Source organism: Eutrigla gurnardus (genome assembly GCF_963514095.1).
Source record: "Eutrigla gurnardus genome assembly, chromosome: 23".
Lineage (NCBI taxonomy): Eukaryota > Metazoa > Chordata > Actinopteri > Perciformes > Triglidae > Eutrigla > Eutrigla gurnardus.
This window is the reverse complement of record NC_139934.1, coordinates 15,218,082-15,235,163: the sequence shown is the minus strand read 5'-3', so window position 1 is coordinate 15,235,163 and position 17,082 is coordinate 15,218,082. Positions and strand designations below refer to the sequence as shown.

Here is a 17,082-nt window from a genome sequence, read left to right as displayed (position 1 = left end):
TGATCCAGTCTAGCTTTTAATGTGAAACACTTCACTTTTTAAGGATCTTCAGATATCCTAAACTGAATTATGGGGATATATATACATAATGTTAGAGTAGGAAATCAAGTTTTAAACATCTAGACGCATTGTTTCCTATGACTGTGCTTCATTACCATTCTGACTAGTGAGAATAGTTTGAGGGAGCTGCTGTTATGGATGTCTGAGATGATACAGGAGTGTGATTGGGCTGAATGCGAGAAGGACTGACCATAGTAGGAGGTCTTGTCGGGGAAGACATTTCCCGGTGTGTCCCCGCCACCGCCGCCGCGCTGTGATCGCAGCTTCCCGCCCACTCTCCCACCGACTCCGCCCCGCTCTTCCCGGTAGACGCCGCGGAGCCTCCTGCTGACACTCGCAAGGTGCGTCCGGCGTCACTGCCTCATTTCACCCGTCTGGTTGATTTTTCTTCCTTTTTTCCCATCATAGTCTCGTATATATTTACCCTTTTTTAACAGCGACAATATACTTTTTTATTTGGACTCTGGAAGATCCCAGCAGCATCACTCGCTTCCAGGCGGACTACACGCTCCGACGCTCGGGGACAACATGACGCACCCTCGGGACTTTCTCGCCCTCCTCACGCTGAGCGCCATGATCACGGGACACCATTGCAAAGCAGGTAAACACCCCTTCGTTACCAAATAGGACTCTCGCTGTCATGAGACCTCGCATGAGGTGTCAGATATATCAAACAACACAACACTCGAGTGCAATTAGCAAACCCATAATATGAACTCCTCAGTGTGTCATTCTGGATGTAGCCTACTGCTTCTTTTCTCACTGCAAAACAGCCTCCACTTCCAATAACAGTCATACCACCCCCGTATGGGTTTGCGCTCTGTACCAGGCATTACGGTAAGAGGTACGTTAATTGAAACAAAATGGGTAAATAGGAAATAAGGAAAACAATAATTAGCGCCTGCAAAAAAAAAAAACTCCAACACTGAAACTTAATATAATGTAATATAATATAATATAATAAAGAATACATTTCCTGAAACCAATCTGACCTAAATATGACAGCACCACCACCTCGAATTCAGAAATTCACTGTACATTCCCAGTGTTTTATTCTGATGTAGGATTTCTAAATAAAAGTCCTTTAAAATATCATGTATGAACTGTCTTCCCTCTATGTTCAGATTTAGGGGAAATGGTCTAAATGTGGGCTGCGTGGTGTCGTGGTTAGCACCGTGGCCGGTTTGAGTCCCAGGGTTCTCCGGCTTCCTCCCACAGACCAAAGACATGTAGGGTGGGGATAGGTTCATTGACGCTACATTGCCCGTAGGCGTGAAAGTGAGTGTGAATGCTTGTTTGTCTCTACATGTCAGCCCTGTGATAGACTTGTTACCTGTAGACCTACGCCCTACGTCAGCTGGGATCGGTTTCTTCCCCACACAGACAATGAGGAAATAAAGAATAAAAAAGGATAAAATGCATCAAATATATGAATGTAACATTAACAAATAGGCATCTCCTTAAAAATTAAATAATAGATGACAATGTTTATCTAATAACTGAAATATTTTAACGACCATCAGTCTTTTTCACCAACTTGGATTCACAAAAAACAAAACAACATTTTTTTTTTTAACAAAACAGTCTCAGTGTGCATGTGTGTGTTTCTGGGTGTAAGAAAATATGATTAATATAGTTCAGAAATGAGTATATACAGCCATTTGGATTATATGCATTCTTAAATGACACACTGTTACACAATTTACAAGTGCTTTATTTATACACATACACTATATTGCCAAAAGTATTCACTCACCCATCCAAATAATTGAAATCAGGTGTTCAATCACTTCCATGGCCACAGGTGTATAAAAGCAGCACTTAGGCATGCAGGCTGTTTCTACAAACATGTGTGAAAGAATGGGTCGCTCTCAGGAGCTCAGTGAATTCCAGCGTGGTACTGTGATAGGATGCCACCTGTGCAACAAGTCCAGTCGTGAAATGTCCTCACTCCTAAATATTCCAGTCAACTGTCAGTGGGATTAAAACAAAGTGGAAGAGATTGGGAACGACAGCAACTCTGCTAAGAAGTGGTCGACCACGTAAAATGATGGAGCGGGGTCAGCGGATGCTGAGGCACAGAGTGCACAGAGGTCACCAACTTTCTACAGAGTCAATCGCTACAGACCTCCAAACTTCATGTGGCCTTCGGATTAGCTCAAGAACAGTAGAGAGCTTCATTGAATGGTTTCCATGGCGATCAGCTGCATCCAAGCCATACATCAGCAAGTGCAATGCAAAGCGTCAGATGCAGTGGTGTAAAGCACGCCGCCACTGGACTCTAGAGCAGTGGAGACGTTCTCTGGAGGGACCAATCACGCTTCTCCATCTGGCAATCTGATGGACGAGTCTGGGTTTGGTGGTTGCCAGGACAACGGTACTTGTCTGACTGCGTTGTGCCGCGTGTAAAGTTTGGTGGAGGGGGATTATGGTGTAGGGTTGTTTTTCAGGAGCTGGGCTTGGCCCCTTAGTTCCAGTGAAAGGAACTCTGAATGCTTCAGCATACCAAGAGATGTTGGACTATTCCATGCTCCCAACTTTGTGGAACAGTTTGGGGACGGCCCCTTCCTGTTCCAACATGACTGTGCACCAGTGCACAAAGCAAGGTCCATAAAGACATGGAGGAGAGAGTTTGGTGTGGATGAACTTGACTGGCCTGCACCTCAACCCGATAGAACACCTTTGGGATGAATTAGAGTGGAGACTGAGAGCCAGGCCTTCCCGTCCAACATCAGTGTGTGACCTCATAAATACGCTTCTGGAAGAATGGTCAAAAAGTCCCATAAACACACTGCTAAACCTTGTGGAAAGCCTTCCAGAAGAGTTGAAGCTGTTATAGCTGCAAAGAGTGGACCGACGTCATATTAAACCCTATGGATTAAGAATGGGATGTCATTTAAACTTATATGAGTCAAGGCAGGTGAGCGAAAACTTTTGGCAATATTGTATATATATATATACAGTGTTTCCCCTAGAATTTTTTTCAGGCCCGGTGGTACCCACCGAAAAAACCCTAAACAGACGAGACGTGTGGGATGGTGTATTGGTGCAGTTGGATTAAGTCAGGTGGCACAACAAGCAGTCTGCTATTCTGCAATTATTATATTTGCATTCAACATTTTTGTTCAACCAGAGTGTATTCAAGGTTTTCAAGGATTCAAGGAGAGAGTGACTTATTAAGGTGCCGGTTGATGGAAATGATGCAAAATTATGGGCCGGAAAAATATGTCTGGAAAATGAGGAGCATCACATTAATAGCTACAGATACTGTAAAACACTACAACGACATATGAGTGCATATATTGTCTTATTTTATCAAGTAAAATATAAGTTATAGGTTTACTCAACAGCCTAATAGTTGATAGAAATTCAGGTAGAAATAGGTTAACTCAGAGTTCCACAGCTTATCAAAAAACAATCCTTATTTTATTAACATAGGCTGCCTAAGGGCGCGATCAGTAGCGTGCCTCGGCTCCAGCACAAACGGGCTTTGGCCCGTTAGCCGGTTGTACATACGTCATCACGTCCTAATACTTCACACGCATGGCTTGATGTTGTTTTTAAGGAGCACCGTCTCTGCATTTATTTCTCGACAACACTCGACCTGCATCAGCGAATGTGCGCACGAGCGGATCTGTGCGAGCAGGCAGCGCGAGGAAAGCGGATTTTGGACGGAGACACACAGCGGCATTTTTCTTATAAATGCACCGGTCCGGTTCCGGGTCTGGTACCGGTCCGGGTCCGGTACCGGTCCGGTTCCGCTCACACCACGAGTCTGAAGAGTGCAACAGCTTATCAAAATACAATGTAAACTTTTCGTGTTTCCAAAGTAGAAAGCGACATCGTGGTGGTTTAACGAGGCGGAACGGCATCAGAACAACAACAAGCGCGTAAAGTACACGGAAGAAGAACGTAGCGGGAGCGCGCGGCGAGGATTGTTGCGGCCGCGCGTCTTGCGGAGCAAGTCTGCTGTGCTGCGCGGAGGCGCTCCTAATGTAAATGATTATTGATTTATGAATGAATTGATAGGTGGCTTATTTTTGGTATATTGATTTTTTTTTTTGGCCTGGCGGCAGGTCTCCTTGGCCTGGCGGGCCGCCAGGCCTGTACAATGGTAGGGGAAACACTGATATATATATATATACAAATAGCTCTATACTTTAATATCTGATCTACATTAATCCTATTTTCTTACACTCAGACATTGTGTCTCTACTTATTTTGTTAATTTATCTACAGTTTACAATTCCTCTGTAGTTCACATATGAGATTTTAATTAATTAGTTGTGCATCCTTGAGTTTTCTGAATTTGAGATGGCGTTATATCGTTTAAAGTCAGATACGTCTTTGGAACTGTATTCTTTTTTAATATGAGTTAATAATCACACAATTGGAATAACATTTTTGTCTGAAATACAGTTGCAGGTGATATTTCTAAGTGTTTTTGACTTATCATTCATTATGTGAATGTATTATTTCCTATTCATTTATCTTGTTTCATTAATGTATGTATTCAACTTTTGTTTGTTAATTAATTAATTTATTCCTGAAGGAATTATTAACTTATTGAAGGATGTGAACAGGAAATCTCGTTCACCGGAAGGTTGCTTTTATTTTGACGTCTGTACTTCAGTGCTCTTGCTGTAATGCCTAGTATTACATTATACTGCAACACAAGGTGGGGGGCTGGCTTGACTGCAGTTATTTCTTGGCCACTAAATTAATTAGCCAACTAATACTATGGTTTATTTAGCCTCGGTTTGAAAGTCACAAATCAAAGAATCTTTCTGCAAAGACTGAGGATGATTATTTTAGGGGGGATACACAATGTAAAAGAGATCGCCAAACTACCAAAAGCCTTTTCTGTCGAGTTTGAATAAAAAATATCAACTCTGCTGCTCAGTAACTGCCTTGTTTTACAAATAGTCCCTTTTTTAAGAAGTAGTGGTGCCTCTACTTTGCATTTACGGTAAGGGCAACCAGAAAGGTTCCACAAACCTTTGGAAACAAACCAAAGCTTGGCATAACTTAAAATAGTTTAGTTTAGTTTAGTTTAGTTTATTAGGATCCCCATTAGCTCTGGCACAGACCCAGCTGTTCTTCCTGGGGTCCAGCAGTAAAAAATACATACAGTTAAAAATCAATACATTCATTTAACCAAGGGTTTAATTTAAAAGGTACATTGAAAATAATCTTTCAACCTTCTAAAATATTATCGACCTCTGGAGATGTTTGCCCCTGGCTAAGGCTATACTTCTTATAGTATGTCAGGAAAAAACTGGCAAGAGAGAAAAAAAATGACTTGCACACTGTAGATTTCAAGATAAACAGACTCTGTCCCAACAGACTCCGCTCTCCCCGACAGTGATTGTAAGATATACGTGCAAAAAGAAATGATGAGTCACCAAAATTGCCCAAATCAGTGTCGGCTCACTTGACTTGACAGGTTAAGTTCAGGTGCAGACGGGCGTTATTTGCCGACACGTCAACAAAATGGAATTCTTTGGAAACGTTTGAAGGCCGACACTATAATTAGAAACTTGGATTATTGAGCCGCAGGATTATTTTATCCTACCAGCGTCATTAATTCATTCTTCAGATGATATGACTTTCATTTAAATTAATGTTATTAAATGTCAGGTCTTTAGCAGGCAAATCATATTTAAACAATGATTTTATTATAAAGCACAACCTTGGTTTCATGTTTTTGTCTAAAACCTGGTTCTTATTGAATCAAGCTACAAGAAAGGAGGTGGAGTCACTCTTTTGAAGATGTTGCCTGCATTGATTTTGACTGTGTTGTATTTGTTTGTTTTTTTAATATTCATGTTGATAATCTGAATGATGTAAATGCAAAAGAACGCTTGAACAATCTGGACAACTTTGGACTCTCAGCATGTAACTGATCCGACACATAACAAGGGAAATATATCAGCTCTGATTATTTCCAACAGTTCTGATGTTGAGGTGACTGATGTTGCCCTAGCAAGGTGAACCAGAGGTCATCAGAAGGTGTTGGATTAATGAGAACACCTGTGCATTGTTCACCCAGGCTTTCACACCTTCAGCCACTGCCCTAGGCCTCCGTCAACACCCTTCTGAATAGTTTCAGTTCCAATGTTATGACTGTTTTCGACCAAAGTTGTTCCTGGAAGAAAAGATTCCCCATCGAGGAAAAAGAGGAACACAGTCAGGTGACTACAGTCCCTTACGTTCACTGAGTCAGTGTATCCAACACATCACGAGTGGATGAGCCAGAACTTCCTCCAGCTCAATGCAGAAAAGACAGAAGTCATTGTTTTTGGTCTCAGAGATGCAGGTTGGAGGACAGACCAAGTCAGACATCTTGGTGTAGTTATGGACTCAGACCTGACACATACAACCTTAAAAACATAGCAAGAATCAAGATCCTGACCAACACCAGCAACATGGACCACATCTCACCTGTCTTTAAACATCACACCTGTATTTAAACATCTCACCTGTCCTTAAACATCACACCTGTCCTTAAACATCACACCTGTATTTAAACATCTCACCTGTCCTTAAACATCTCACCTGTCTTTAAACATCACACCTGTATTTAAACATCTCACCTGTCCTTAAACATCTCACCTGTCCTTAAACATCACACCTGTATTTAAACATCTCACCTGTCCTTAAACATCACACCTGTCCTTAAACATCACACTTGTATATAAACATCTCACCTCTCCTTAAACATCACACCTGTATATAAACATCACACCTGTCCTTAAACATCACACCTGTATGTAAACATCACACCTGTATATAAACATCACACCTGTCCTTAAACATCACACCTGTATGTAAACATCACACCTGTATACAGATAGATCCAGTCGGCAACCTGGGAACGCCCCCGGGAACGCCCAATTCACGTGATACCCGAGGGGGAAAACAGCAAGAAAGCACACGATTTTGCCATTCACTCCTGCTTGTGATGGTACGGCGGTCGGCGGCGGCGACTCTGGACGCGCGCCGGGCCCTTCTCGCGGATCTCCCCCAGCTACGGTGCCCGTCGGGCCCCGTTCACGCGGTGGTCCCGGTGGGTCGCCTCGGCTGGCGCCTAGCAGCTGACTTAGAACTGGTGCGGACCAGGGGAATCCGACTGTTTAATTAAAACAAAGCATCGCGAAGGCCCATGGGGGGTGTTGACGCGATGTGATTTCTGCCCAGTGCTCTGAATGTCAAAGTGAAGAAATTCAATGAAGCGCGGGTAAACGGCGGGAGTAACTATGACTCTCTTATAAATGGAAACCGGAGTCACAGGGGAACACGTGGATACAGAGTCTAGTAAAGAACAATCGGTTGGGTCACACCTCCTCGTGGGGGTCCGCGGGCAACATCCTTTAGGATGGCTAACGTGACCTGTAATCTCCCCAAAAATCGGATGATCATGCGGTCCAAACCCGCTACTTTGTTAAACCTATAATGGGGCCGTCTCGGGCTCGTCTGTCACTTCGTTCGGCGCGCTCCCCCCTCCTTCCCTCCTTCCCCGACCTTCGGGCCGGGGATGGGCCCCCGTCGGGACCGCATGTGCGGGCGCGGCAGTCGGTGGACTTTCAGTCTCCGGCTGACCGCGTTACGCGTGCGTAACCCCGACGGGACCGCTCTCGTGGGGGAAACGAGGGCAGCGCCGGCGGGTGGCGGCGGGTCTCGCTGCGGTCCCTCCTCCTATACCTCGGGATACCTGATGCTAGAGTCTGTAAGTCTCCCTCGAAAATTATGCGGTCCAAACCCGCTACTTTGCCAAACCCATGATGGGGCCGTCTCGGGCTCGTCTGTCACTCGTTCGACGCGCTGTTGATACAGCGCCCCCATAGTGGCGCAATGCAGCAACTGCAGTTAAAATGACATCCATAGCTGGGGGCAGAGCGATATGGCGGCACAAAATTAAGAAAAAAGCTGGGGGCGGCACGAAATTAGCTGGAGGCGGCCGCCTCGCAATTTTGAACGCAGGAAAAACCCTGCCTGTATATAAACATCACACCTGTATATAAACATCACACCTGTCCTTAAACATCACACCTGTCTATAAACATCTCACCTCTCCTTAAACATCACACCTGTATATAAACATCTCACCTGTCCTTAAACATCACACCTGTCTATAAACATCTCACCTCTCCTTAAACATCACACCTGTATATAAACATCACACCTGTATTTAAACATCACACCTGTATATAAACATCACACCTGTACTTAAACATCTCACCTGTATTTAAACATCACACCTGTATTTAAACATCTCACCTGTCCTTAAACATCTCACCTGTATTTAAACATCACACCTGTATTTAAACATCTCACCTGTCCTTAAACATCTCACCTGTATTTAAACATCACACCTGTATTTAAACATCACACCTGTATTTAAACATCTCACCTGTCCTTAAACATCTCACCTGTATTTAAACATCACACCTGTATTTAAACATCTCACCTGTCCTTAAACATCTCACCTGTATTTAAACATCACACCTGTATTTAAACATCTCACCTGTCCTTAAACATCTCACCTGTCCTTAAAGGAAAACACCACCGCATTTCCATACTGAACTATTTTCTGCTCTGATCTTAGACGAGGTGATACATACCTCCCTCTCCTCTGTGCGCGCACTCAATGGCTCTTGCGCGCACTCCGCGCAGCGCTAATTTGCTAGCATGTAGCTTGTCCTTAGGATCCAAAGGGGGGTGAAGTTAGAAGCGACCAAGCACTTCCACGTTGTCCCTATTTAAATACGGTTACGTGAGTAGTTACACGACCCAAGTTTGGTTACACAAAATGAAACATGCCAATTTTTCTAAGCGGATAACAAGGATAACTATATAGTATGGCGGAATAACAACTGGAAGCACTTCGACGTCGGCGCAGTAATATCATCACTCCGCTCCCCCTCTTACTTCCGTCAATAGAACCTACGTGACCTGCACGCCGCCGCCTGCACTACCTGTAGTAGTTTGTGCACAGTTGAGGAAGCATCAGGTTGTAGTAAGATAGTTTGTGAACAATCAAACATCATGGTTATAACGTGGATCGTACAGGGTTGTGAAAACAAGCAGAAGGTATAGTCCCGTCATGTTTTGAGTGATGATATTACTGCGCCGAGGTCGAAGTGCTTCCAGTTGTTATTCCGCCATACTATATAGTTATCCTTGTTATCCGCTTAGAAAAATTGGCATGTTTCATTTTGTGTAACCAAACTTGGGTCGTGTAACTACTCACGTAACCGTATTTAAATAGGGACAACGTGGAAGTGCTTGCTCGCTTCTAACTTCACCCCCCTTTGGATCCTAAGGAATATACTGGGACAAGCTACATGCTAGCAAATTAGCGCTGCGCGGAGTGCGCGCAAGAGCCATTGAGTGCACGCACAGAGGAGAGGGAGGTATGTATCACCTCGTCTAACATCAGAGCAGAACATAGTTCAGTATGGAAATGCGGTGGTGTTTTCCTTTAAACATCACACCTGTATTGAAACTTCTCACCTGTATTTAAACATCTCACCTGTACTTAAACATCACACCTGTCCTTAAACATCTCACCTGTCCTTAAACATCTCACCTGTCCTTAAACATCACACCTGTCCTTAAACATCACACCTGTCCTTAAACATCACACCTGTCCTTAAACATCTCACCTGTATATAAACATCACACCTGTATATAAACATCTCACCTGTCCTTAAACATCACACCTGTCCTTAAACATCTCACCTGTCCTTTAACATCTCACCTGTATATAAACATCACACCTGTATATAAACATCTCACCTGTCCTTAAACATCACACCTGTCCTTAAACATCTCACCTGTCCTTTAACATCTCACCTGTATATAAACATCACACCTGTATTTAAACATCACACCTGTCCTTAAACATCTCACCTGTCCTTAAACATCACACCTGTATATAAACATCACACCTGTCCTTAAACATCACACCTGTCCTTAAACATCACACCTGTCCTTTAACATCACACCTGTCCTTAAACATCACACCTGTATATAAACATCACACCTGTCCTTAAACATCACACCTGTCCTTTAACATCACACCTGTCCTTAAACATCTCACCTGTATTTAAACATCACACCTGTCCTTTAACATCACACCTGTATATAAACATCACACCTGTCCTTAAACATCACACCTGTCCTTTAACATCACACCTGTCCTTAAACATCTCACCTGTATTTAAACATCTCACCTGTCCTTAAACATCTCACCTGTATTTAAACATCACACCTGTCCTTAAACATCACACCTGTCCTTAAACATCTCACCTGTATTTAAACATCACACCTGTCCTTTAACATCTCACCTGTCCTTAAACATCTCACCTGTCCTTAAACACCACACCTGTCCTTAAACATCACACCTGTCCTTTAACATCTCACCTGTCCTTTAACACCACACCTGTCCTTAAACATCACACCTGTCCTTAAACATCACACCTGTCCTTAAACATCACACCTGTCCTTTAACATCACACCTGTCCTTAAACATCACACCTGTCCTTTAACATCACACCTGTCCTTAAACATCTCACCTGTATTTAAACATCACACCTGTCCTTAAACATCTCACCTGTATTTAAACATCACACCTGTCCTTTAACATCACACCTGTCCTTAAACATCACACCTGTCCTTTAACATCACACCGGTCCTTTAGGGTTCAGCTCAGGAGGTAGAGCTGGTTGGCTGGCAACTGCAAGATTGCTGGTTCGATCCCCGGCTCCTCCTAGCTAAGTGCCTGGTGTCCCTGAGCAAGACACCTCACCCTAATTGCTCCTGACGAGCTGGCTGTCGCCCTGCGTGGTTGACTCCGCTGTCGGTGTGTGAACGTGTGAATGAATGGGTGAATGTCAGTCATTACTGTAAAGCGCTTTGGATAAAAGCGCTATATAAATGAGGACCATTTATCATTTAACATCTCACCTGTCCAGTCGTGTCCAGACCTCTCAGGTCATCTGGGACAGGTTTACTCAGGGTTCAGGATCAGGACCAAGCAGGGTGAAGGTTCATTTCTATACTTTCCTCTTCCTACAGCGTGCCCTCCTCCACCGACAGGGCTGTCTTATAAGTGGCTCAACTCGTTCACTGTGGAGGTGTCCTGGCAGAAGCCCAGCGGTCTGCCGGCCGGCGAGTTCGAATATAAATACAACCGGCAGAATGGTTTACCTAAGGTAGGAAAGTGCTATTTATTTATCATTGTATTCATTCATTGGTTCTTTCATTCACGGAAGTCAACACTTTGGAAAGTCGGCCTACTCTTCTGTGTGACAACAAATCACACTCTTAAATCAACCATTAAATACAGTAATTTATATCAGACTCACTCGTCTTTCTGCTGGTCTGTTCCAATCAGCAGCATTAACGCCTGTGTTGTTTTTCCTCCAGGATATACAGAAAACCAAAGAGACGTCTTTTTTAGCGTACTGTTATACAGAAGAGATAGGTTCAGATCAATGGACATACTTGATTTGGACTGTTGATCAATCCTGCCAAAATCGGAGTGAAAACAAATCCGTGTCCATCACCATTCATGCCACCAAGCCCCGAAGTAAGACGCTGAAAACGTCCACGACGATGCTTTAAAGTCACGTTTGAATCTTGCCACAAATGTGACCTCTTTGTTTTTGCTCTCAACAGCTGAGCTGAAGGACATCAAATGTTTACTCTCCCGCCAAAACGGTTCCGACATCATGAACTGTTCCTGGATGCCGAGAATGACGTCGTTTAATCTGAGTTACAGGTGAGCCTTCCAGCAACAGGAAATAAAGAAGTATGAACAGTATGTACAGTTTTAATGGTGGCTGTTGAGATTCTGAGGGACCAATATTTGTTTTTAACTTGCTGGAGTAACATAAGTGAAATGCTTCATCCCTCATTTACTCCCATCACAGGGTTTGTGGGCATGATTTTAAAAAGTGCGAGGAGCCTTACAGCACCGAGACCAGGAGTGGTTGCTCCCTGAAACATGATGGTGTCCAAGAAATCTCCATGTATGTGGAGACTGAAACTGGACGGAGCACCGTTAAAGCCCCAAAACTAAGTGAGTGCCTCCTCATTATTAATGTCATTACTAGGGGTCGGGAATCTGTGGGTCGTCTCACGGTTCGATTCAGAATCGATTTTCCATTCAAAATCGTTTTTTGATTCAGTCCATGTTTCAGGATCGACTCCAGTCCTCTGAGCCTATAAAGGCGGGTGTGGCAAATGATGGCATGACTGCATTTTAATGTGTTGAATAGAACAGATTATTATTATTATTATTTATTAATAATATAAATACAAAAAAAGGCAAATCTAAGACCAAAGATTACATTCATTCATGCTTAATATGCACGTTTTTAATATAAAAGAACAAACAAACCGATTTTTTTCATGAATTCTTGGTATTTTTTTGCTCACCCCTAGTCATTTTGCATTGTGGAAATACATATAAAACATTTGCTGTGTCTTTTATAGTGTAAACAAATAGCAGGAATGAATTTCACCTGGGTAATCGGGACGCATAATGTAATCATTGCACCTTACTGATGCATTTAAATAGGAATAAACAGAGGATTGTGTCTGAAAACTAAATATTCCAACTTTATGGGCAACAGCTTATCTATTTTGCAATCTCCCCAGTGGTTCATCCACCAGAGCTGAGCGTCAAAGCAGAAGGAGACAAACTCATCCTGAGCTGGGACCCGCCAGAGATCGCAAAGAACCTCAGTTGGGTGTACCACTACTGCTACAAGAAATGCAATAAGGACCAAGTGAGTAGTCTGAAGGAAGTAGTATGTTAATGAAATGTTAACGTCACCAAAAGCAACACTGTGGTTTTGTGTGCTTGTTATTTTAGGGATGCCATGCGTACGAGTCTCCAATCAAGTCGGTGCCCTACGAGAGAGGATGCCTTTACGAGTTCCAATCCAGAGTCAACACTCGCTACAACACCAAAAACATATCCAGCGACTTTGGCGCCGTTGTGCAGATTGGTAACTGTCCCATGAATTAGACTTCCACTGGTTTCACACTGGTTTCACACTGGTTTCACACTACAGTCTGTAGTTCAGTGCAATCAACCGGCACTTTCTGTGCAAGGCCCCTTTAATGTTGGGTTTAATATCGTCGTACTTAAAGCTGGAGTCAGGAAAGAACAAATCAATTCTACGGTAGATATTTTGTAAGTACTGAGTGAAATATTTAACTGGGTACAGTACTGGTAAACATAACCGTTGTGACATCATGCATGTATTTCAGGGTTGTAATGTGCTACCAAAATGTTAACGTTAACTAATAGATAAAGTACAATCAAATTAAAAATGTTGCCCTTTGCTCATAGCAGTTGTGACAACAGAAATGCTGGATTCTTAAATAATCACTGTTTCCTCTTCTTACCCTTTACTTCCACTAAGAGAGAACGTGCAAATCAGCATGTAATGATGTTTAAATCATCAATTGGCTAGTATTTTTTATGTATTTTTTGTAAAGCATCTTTGTGTTTGGAAAAACGCTATACAAATACAATTGATTATATTATTATTATTATTATTATTATTATTATTATTATTATTATTATTAGTAGTAGTAGTAGTAGTAGTAGTAGTCGTAGTATTGGTTTCCATCAGTTGTTCCCCATCACGTCTGACGGCACTCTAATATTGGTTCCGTGTTTGGTACAGGCTGCTTTTCATATTTTAGAGATTACGTCTGACAAATAGTATGTGGATCCTTTACTGGAATAGACGTGTGAATACAAACTACATCTGGAGATACATGATTCAAAATTCAAATCTAATAAGTAACACATGGCACAAGTGGAAGAATAAAGACATGCTCAGTATTTTGTATTTAAGTAGCAGTACTTGATTGAATGTTAGTTACATTCTTACTTAGATCCCACCGCTGATGTTTGGTGTTTATCTGCACAGAGATGTATATGTTTCTCCATTTCCTTGTGCACTGCAGCACTTTTCTATCCATAACAACGTGTCACTCATCACAGGTGAAAACGACGAGACCCTGACTGTGGTCGCCATCCTCATCCCCCTCGTGCTGTCCTTCTTCATGGTCCTGGCCTGCTACTGCTTCAGGAGGTACGTTTGGGCTGCAGGACAGAGTTACAGTACAAAGTGCATCTCTGTTTCACACCCACGTTACGCAACCTATTTCAAGGGTGGATGTCTGACGTTAATGAGATGTGCAACGAAGAACTCAGATTATTGCAGCACAGGAAGTTGCTTTTGGACTTGACTCTCTTGGGGCGTTGTTACTAATGTAACAAGTGAAGTAAAAATACATTAAGATGGAGCAATAAAGTGTCATAGGGAAGGAATGTTCACTGAGAGGAACTTTTAAGTGTACGTGGTTGTGTGTGTGTGTGTGTGTGTGTGTGTGTGTGTGTGTGTGTGTGTGTGTGTGTGTGTGTGTGTGTGTGTGTGTGTGTGTGTGTGTGTGTGTGTGTGTGTGTGTGTGTGTGTGTGTGTGTGTGTGGAACGAGTCATGCTAGTCAGCCCTGCCCTCAGGTAGAAGTGGGCAAGAATCCCATTGTACTCATTCAAAATCAGCAACCGCACTTCCCCCCCCCGACTTCTGTGAAAATGTTCCCCTTTGCCCCGAACGTTCCTGAAACTTCTGTCTTTTCACTTTCCACCATGTTTACCTAATCAAAGGAGGTGACTGTTTGCCTGTTATGATAACAGGCAAACAGTGTTATCATATTCTAAATGGGACATTTTGGTGGTGGAAACCTTCGTGTGTTTGTTGTTGATTTCTGTCTGTTTGCAGGCACAGCGCCATTATCTGCCCCGACATACCAGATCCTTCTGCAATATTCAAGGAAACGATGATGAACGGAAACAAAGAACTTAAGGTATATTAGAGGACAATAAACATAAACATTGTGTATGCTCCTGCTCGCCCTCTCTCCACAAACACTCACTACACTGTTCTGTGTTTTCAGGCCACAGCAGGGAGCCTGTACACGCCGGTACCGGAGCCTGTTGAATGCAGAATTACCCTCATCCCCAAAAGCACCATCCTCCAGCAGTACTCCTGACATGTTCACCACTATGCGCATAGTGCAGCTGGACTACTTCCAGAGTAGCTTAACACTGGGCTGAAACGCTTCGTTGCACTGACCTCTTCTGGTATAAAGTCTGTTGCTGCTGAGGGGAGACCTGATTCTGTCCCCGTGCAGCCAGGGAGGAACTTCATCCACCAGAGGTCGGCAAAACACAAGACATTCATGTGCGTGTGTTGGGTCAGAGACACGGGGCTGGACTGGCCGAGTGGGTTTTACTGGGAACTGACCTACTGGTAGGAGGAGCTGTTCCCAGAATTTCTGCTGAACAAATGGAACAGATCTGAACTCAAGACGAGGGGAAAGAAAAGTGAATGAGTCTTGTTAGTAGGAACGACGAGCAGCTGCCAGTAGGACCGTCATCGAGACAATGGGCAGGAAGCAACATCTGACCTGTGGTGTTGGGCGTTGTTTTGGGGGAAAAGAAAATGATAGAGAAGGTATTGAAGCACATATTAAACTGTAATAACTCGGCTGTCGGTCTGTTGGTTTGATGTTATCTGTGTTATCGTGCCACATCACCATGAGTGAAGCTCTTTTATGTCAGTCCCCTCTTTCTTTTTAACGTTACCCAACATGCTTTGGTTGGGTGATCGTTGATGATTCTCACTGCCTTCGTTACGGAGAATATAGAAAGAGAAATAAAAAATGTTTGTGTTGTGATTGTGTGCCACAATGTATTTTACAATTACATCAATATGTCAGTTTAAATCCAAGGCCAAAGGGTACAAATACATTTTATATCTGACTTTATTGGCTATACCCTGCCTTCGCCAAATAACAGCTGGGATCGGCTCCAGCCCCCCGCGACCCTGAATACAGGATAAGCGGTAGACAATGGATGGATGGATGGATATATTGGCTATAGTTCAATATGATTGAATTGGTTTCAGCTTACAGATATTGCTGGTGTTGACAGATATGTAATTTTTTTTACATATCTGTCATAACATACATAATTTTTTACAATTTCTACTAAAGTAACCTGCATAAATGTCAACTCATGTCCTCACAAACATTTAAAAAAATATCATGTTACTTCATAGAGTTCACTAATAATAATAACAATAATGCAAATAATCCCTTGGACAGGCATTTATTGACATGCTAATGCCTTTTTTATTGGAAAACATTCAAATATACAAACATTGCAGATGTGTAGTGAAAATGAAATGCAATGAAACTGTATAACATAATGGAAGGATATGATTTACAAAAAAAAGCCCTAGCCTTGTTTTTTATTTAATTACTGTTTTTGTATTGTTTTTTTCTCTCTTCCTTCTTATTTATATTATTTTTTAAATATTTTTCACACTTGAAAGCACCTGTTCCTATATAATACTGTTTAGAATGTCCTCATATTGTTTGTATGTTATTTAATACCCCTCCCACACACACACAAAGAGACTCAAATTCCTGTGTGTTGTCAGTCAGCTGAAACCGGCACTTAAGGTTTTTTTTTTTATCATTAATATTTCTTTTAACCGTGTAACTGAAGGCAGGTTCATCAGTTGATTATTAATATCTCCTCTGCAAACTCAAGCAAAACACAAGGTTGAATATTAAAATATCAGCAAAAGCATCATGTTGTATTTGTATGTCATTGTTAGTCAGAAAGTGAGGATTGTCTGATTAAAACGTATTGTTAGAACTGTAATGGTATTAAGTACTCATTTCATCAGTATCAGCAAGTATTGAAATACTTAAGTATTTGTACTTGTGTCGCTGCTTCCCTCCCAAATTCGGAAATCAATAATAATTTGCGGGAGCCTCTGCAAGGTCTCCCTTATTTTTATGCAATAAATGTATAAGCTTAATAAGTCATCCTCTCCTTGGGTTCAACTTGTTTCAATTCATTTATATATTTAATATACAAAACAACCAAGGCCGTAGCCAGGATTTTTCAAATACCG

General features: G+C 42.4%; 1 protein-coding gene across 1 annotated transcript; it reads left to right on the top strand.

Annotated features, from left to right (window-relative positions):
- The first annotated feature begins 365 nt into the window (after positions 1-365).
- LOC311009182 (interleukin-13 receptor subunit alpha-1-like) lies at positions 366-16,751 on the top strand. The gene is made up of 10 exons (XM_084003197.1): positions 366-661; positions 11,143-11,279; positions 11,494-11,656; positions 11,746-11,848; positions 12,000-12,148; positions 12,730-12,860; positions 12,947-13,082; positions 14,093-14,183; positions 14,875-14,959; positions 15,050-16,751. The coding sequence occupies exons 1-10, from the start codon at positions 589-591 to the stop codon at positions 15,143-15,145; spliced, it is 1,164 nt and encodes a 387-aa protein (XP_083859323.1). The 5' UTR covers positions 366-588; the 3' UTR covers positions 15,146-16,751.
- The last annotated feature ends 331 nt before the right edge of the window (positions 16,752-17,082 follow it).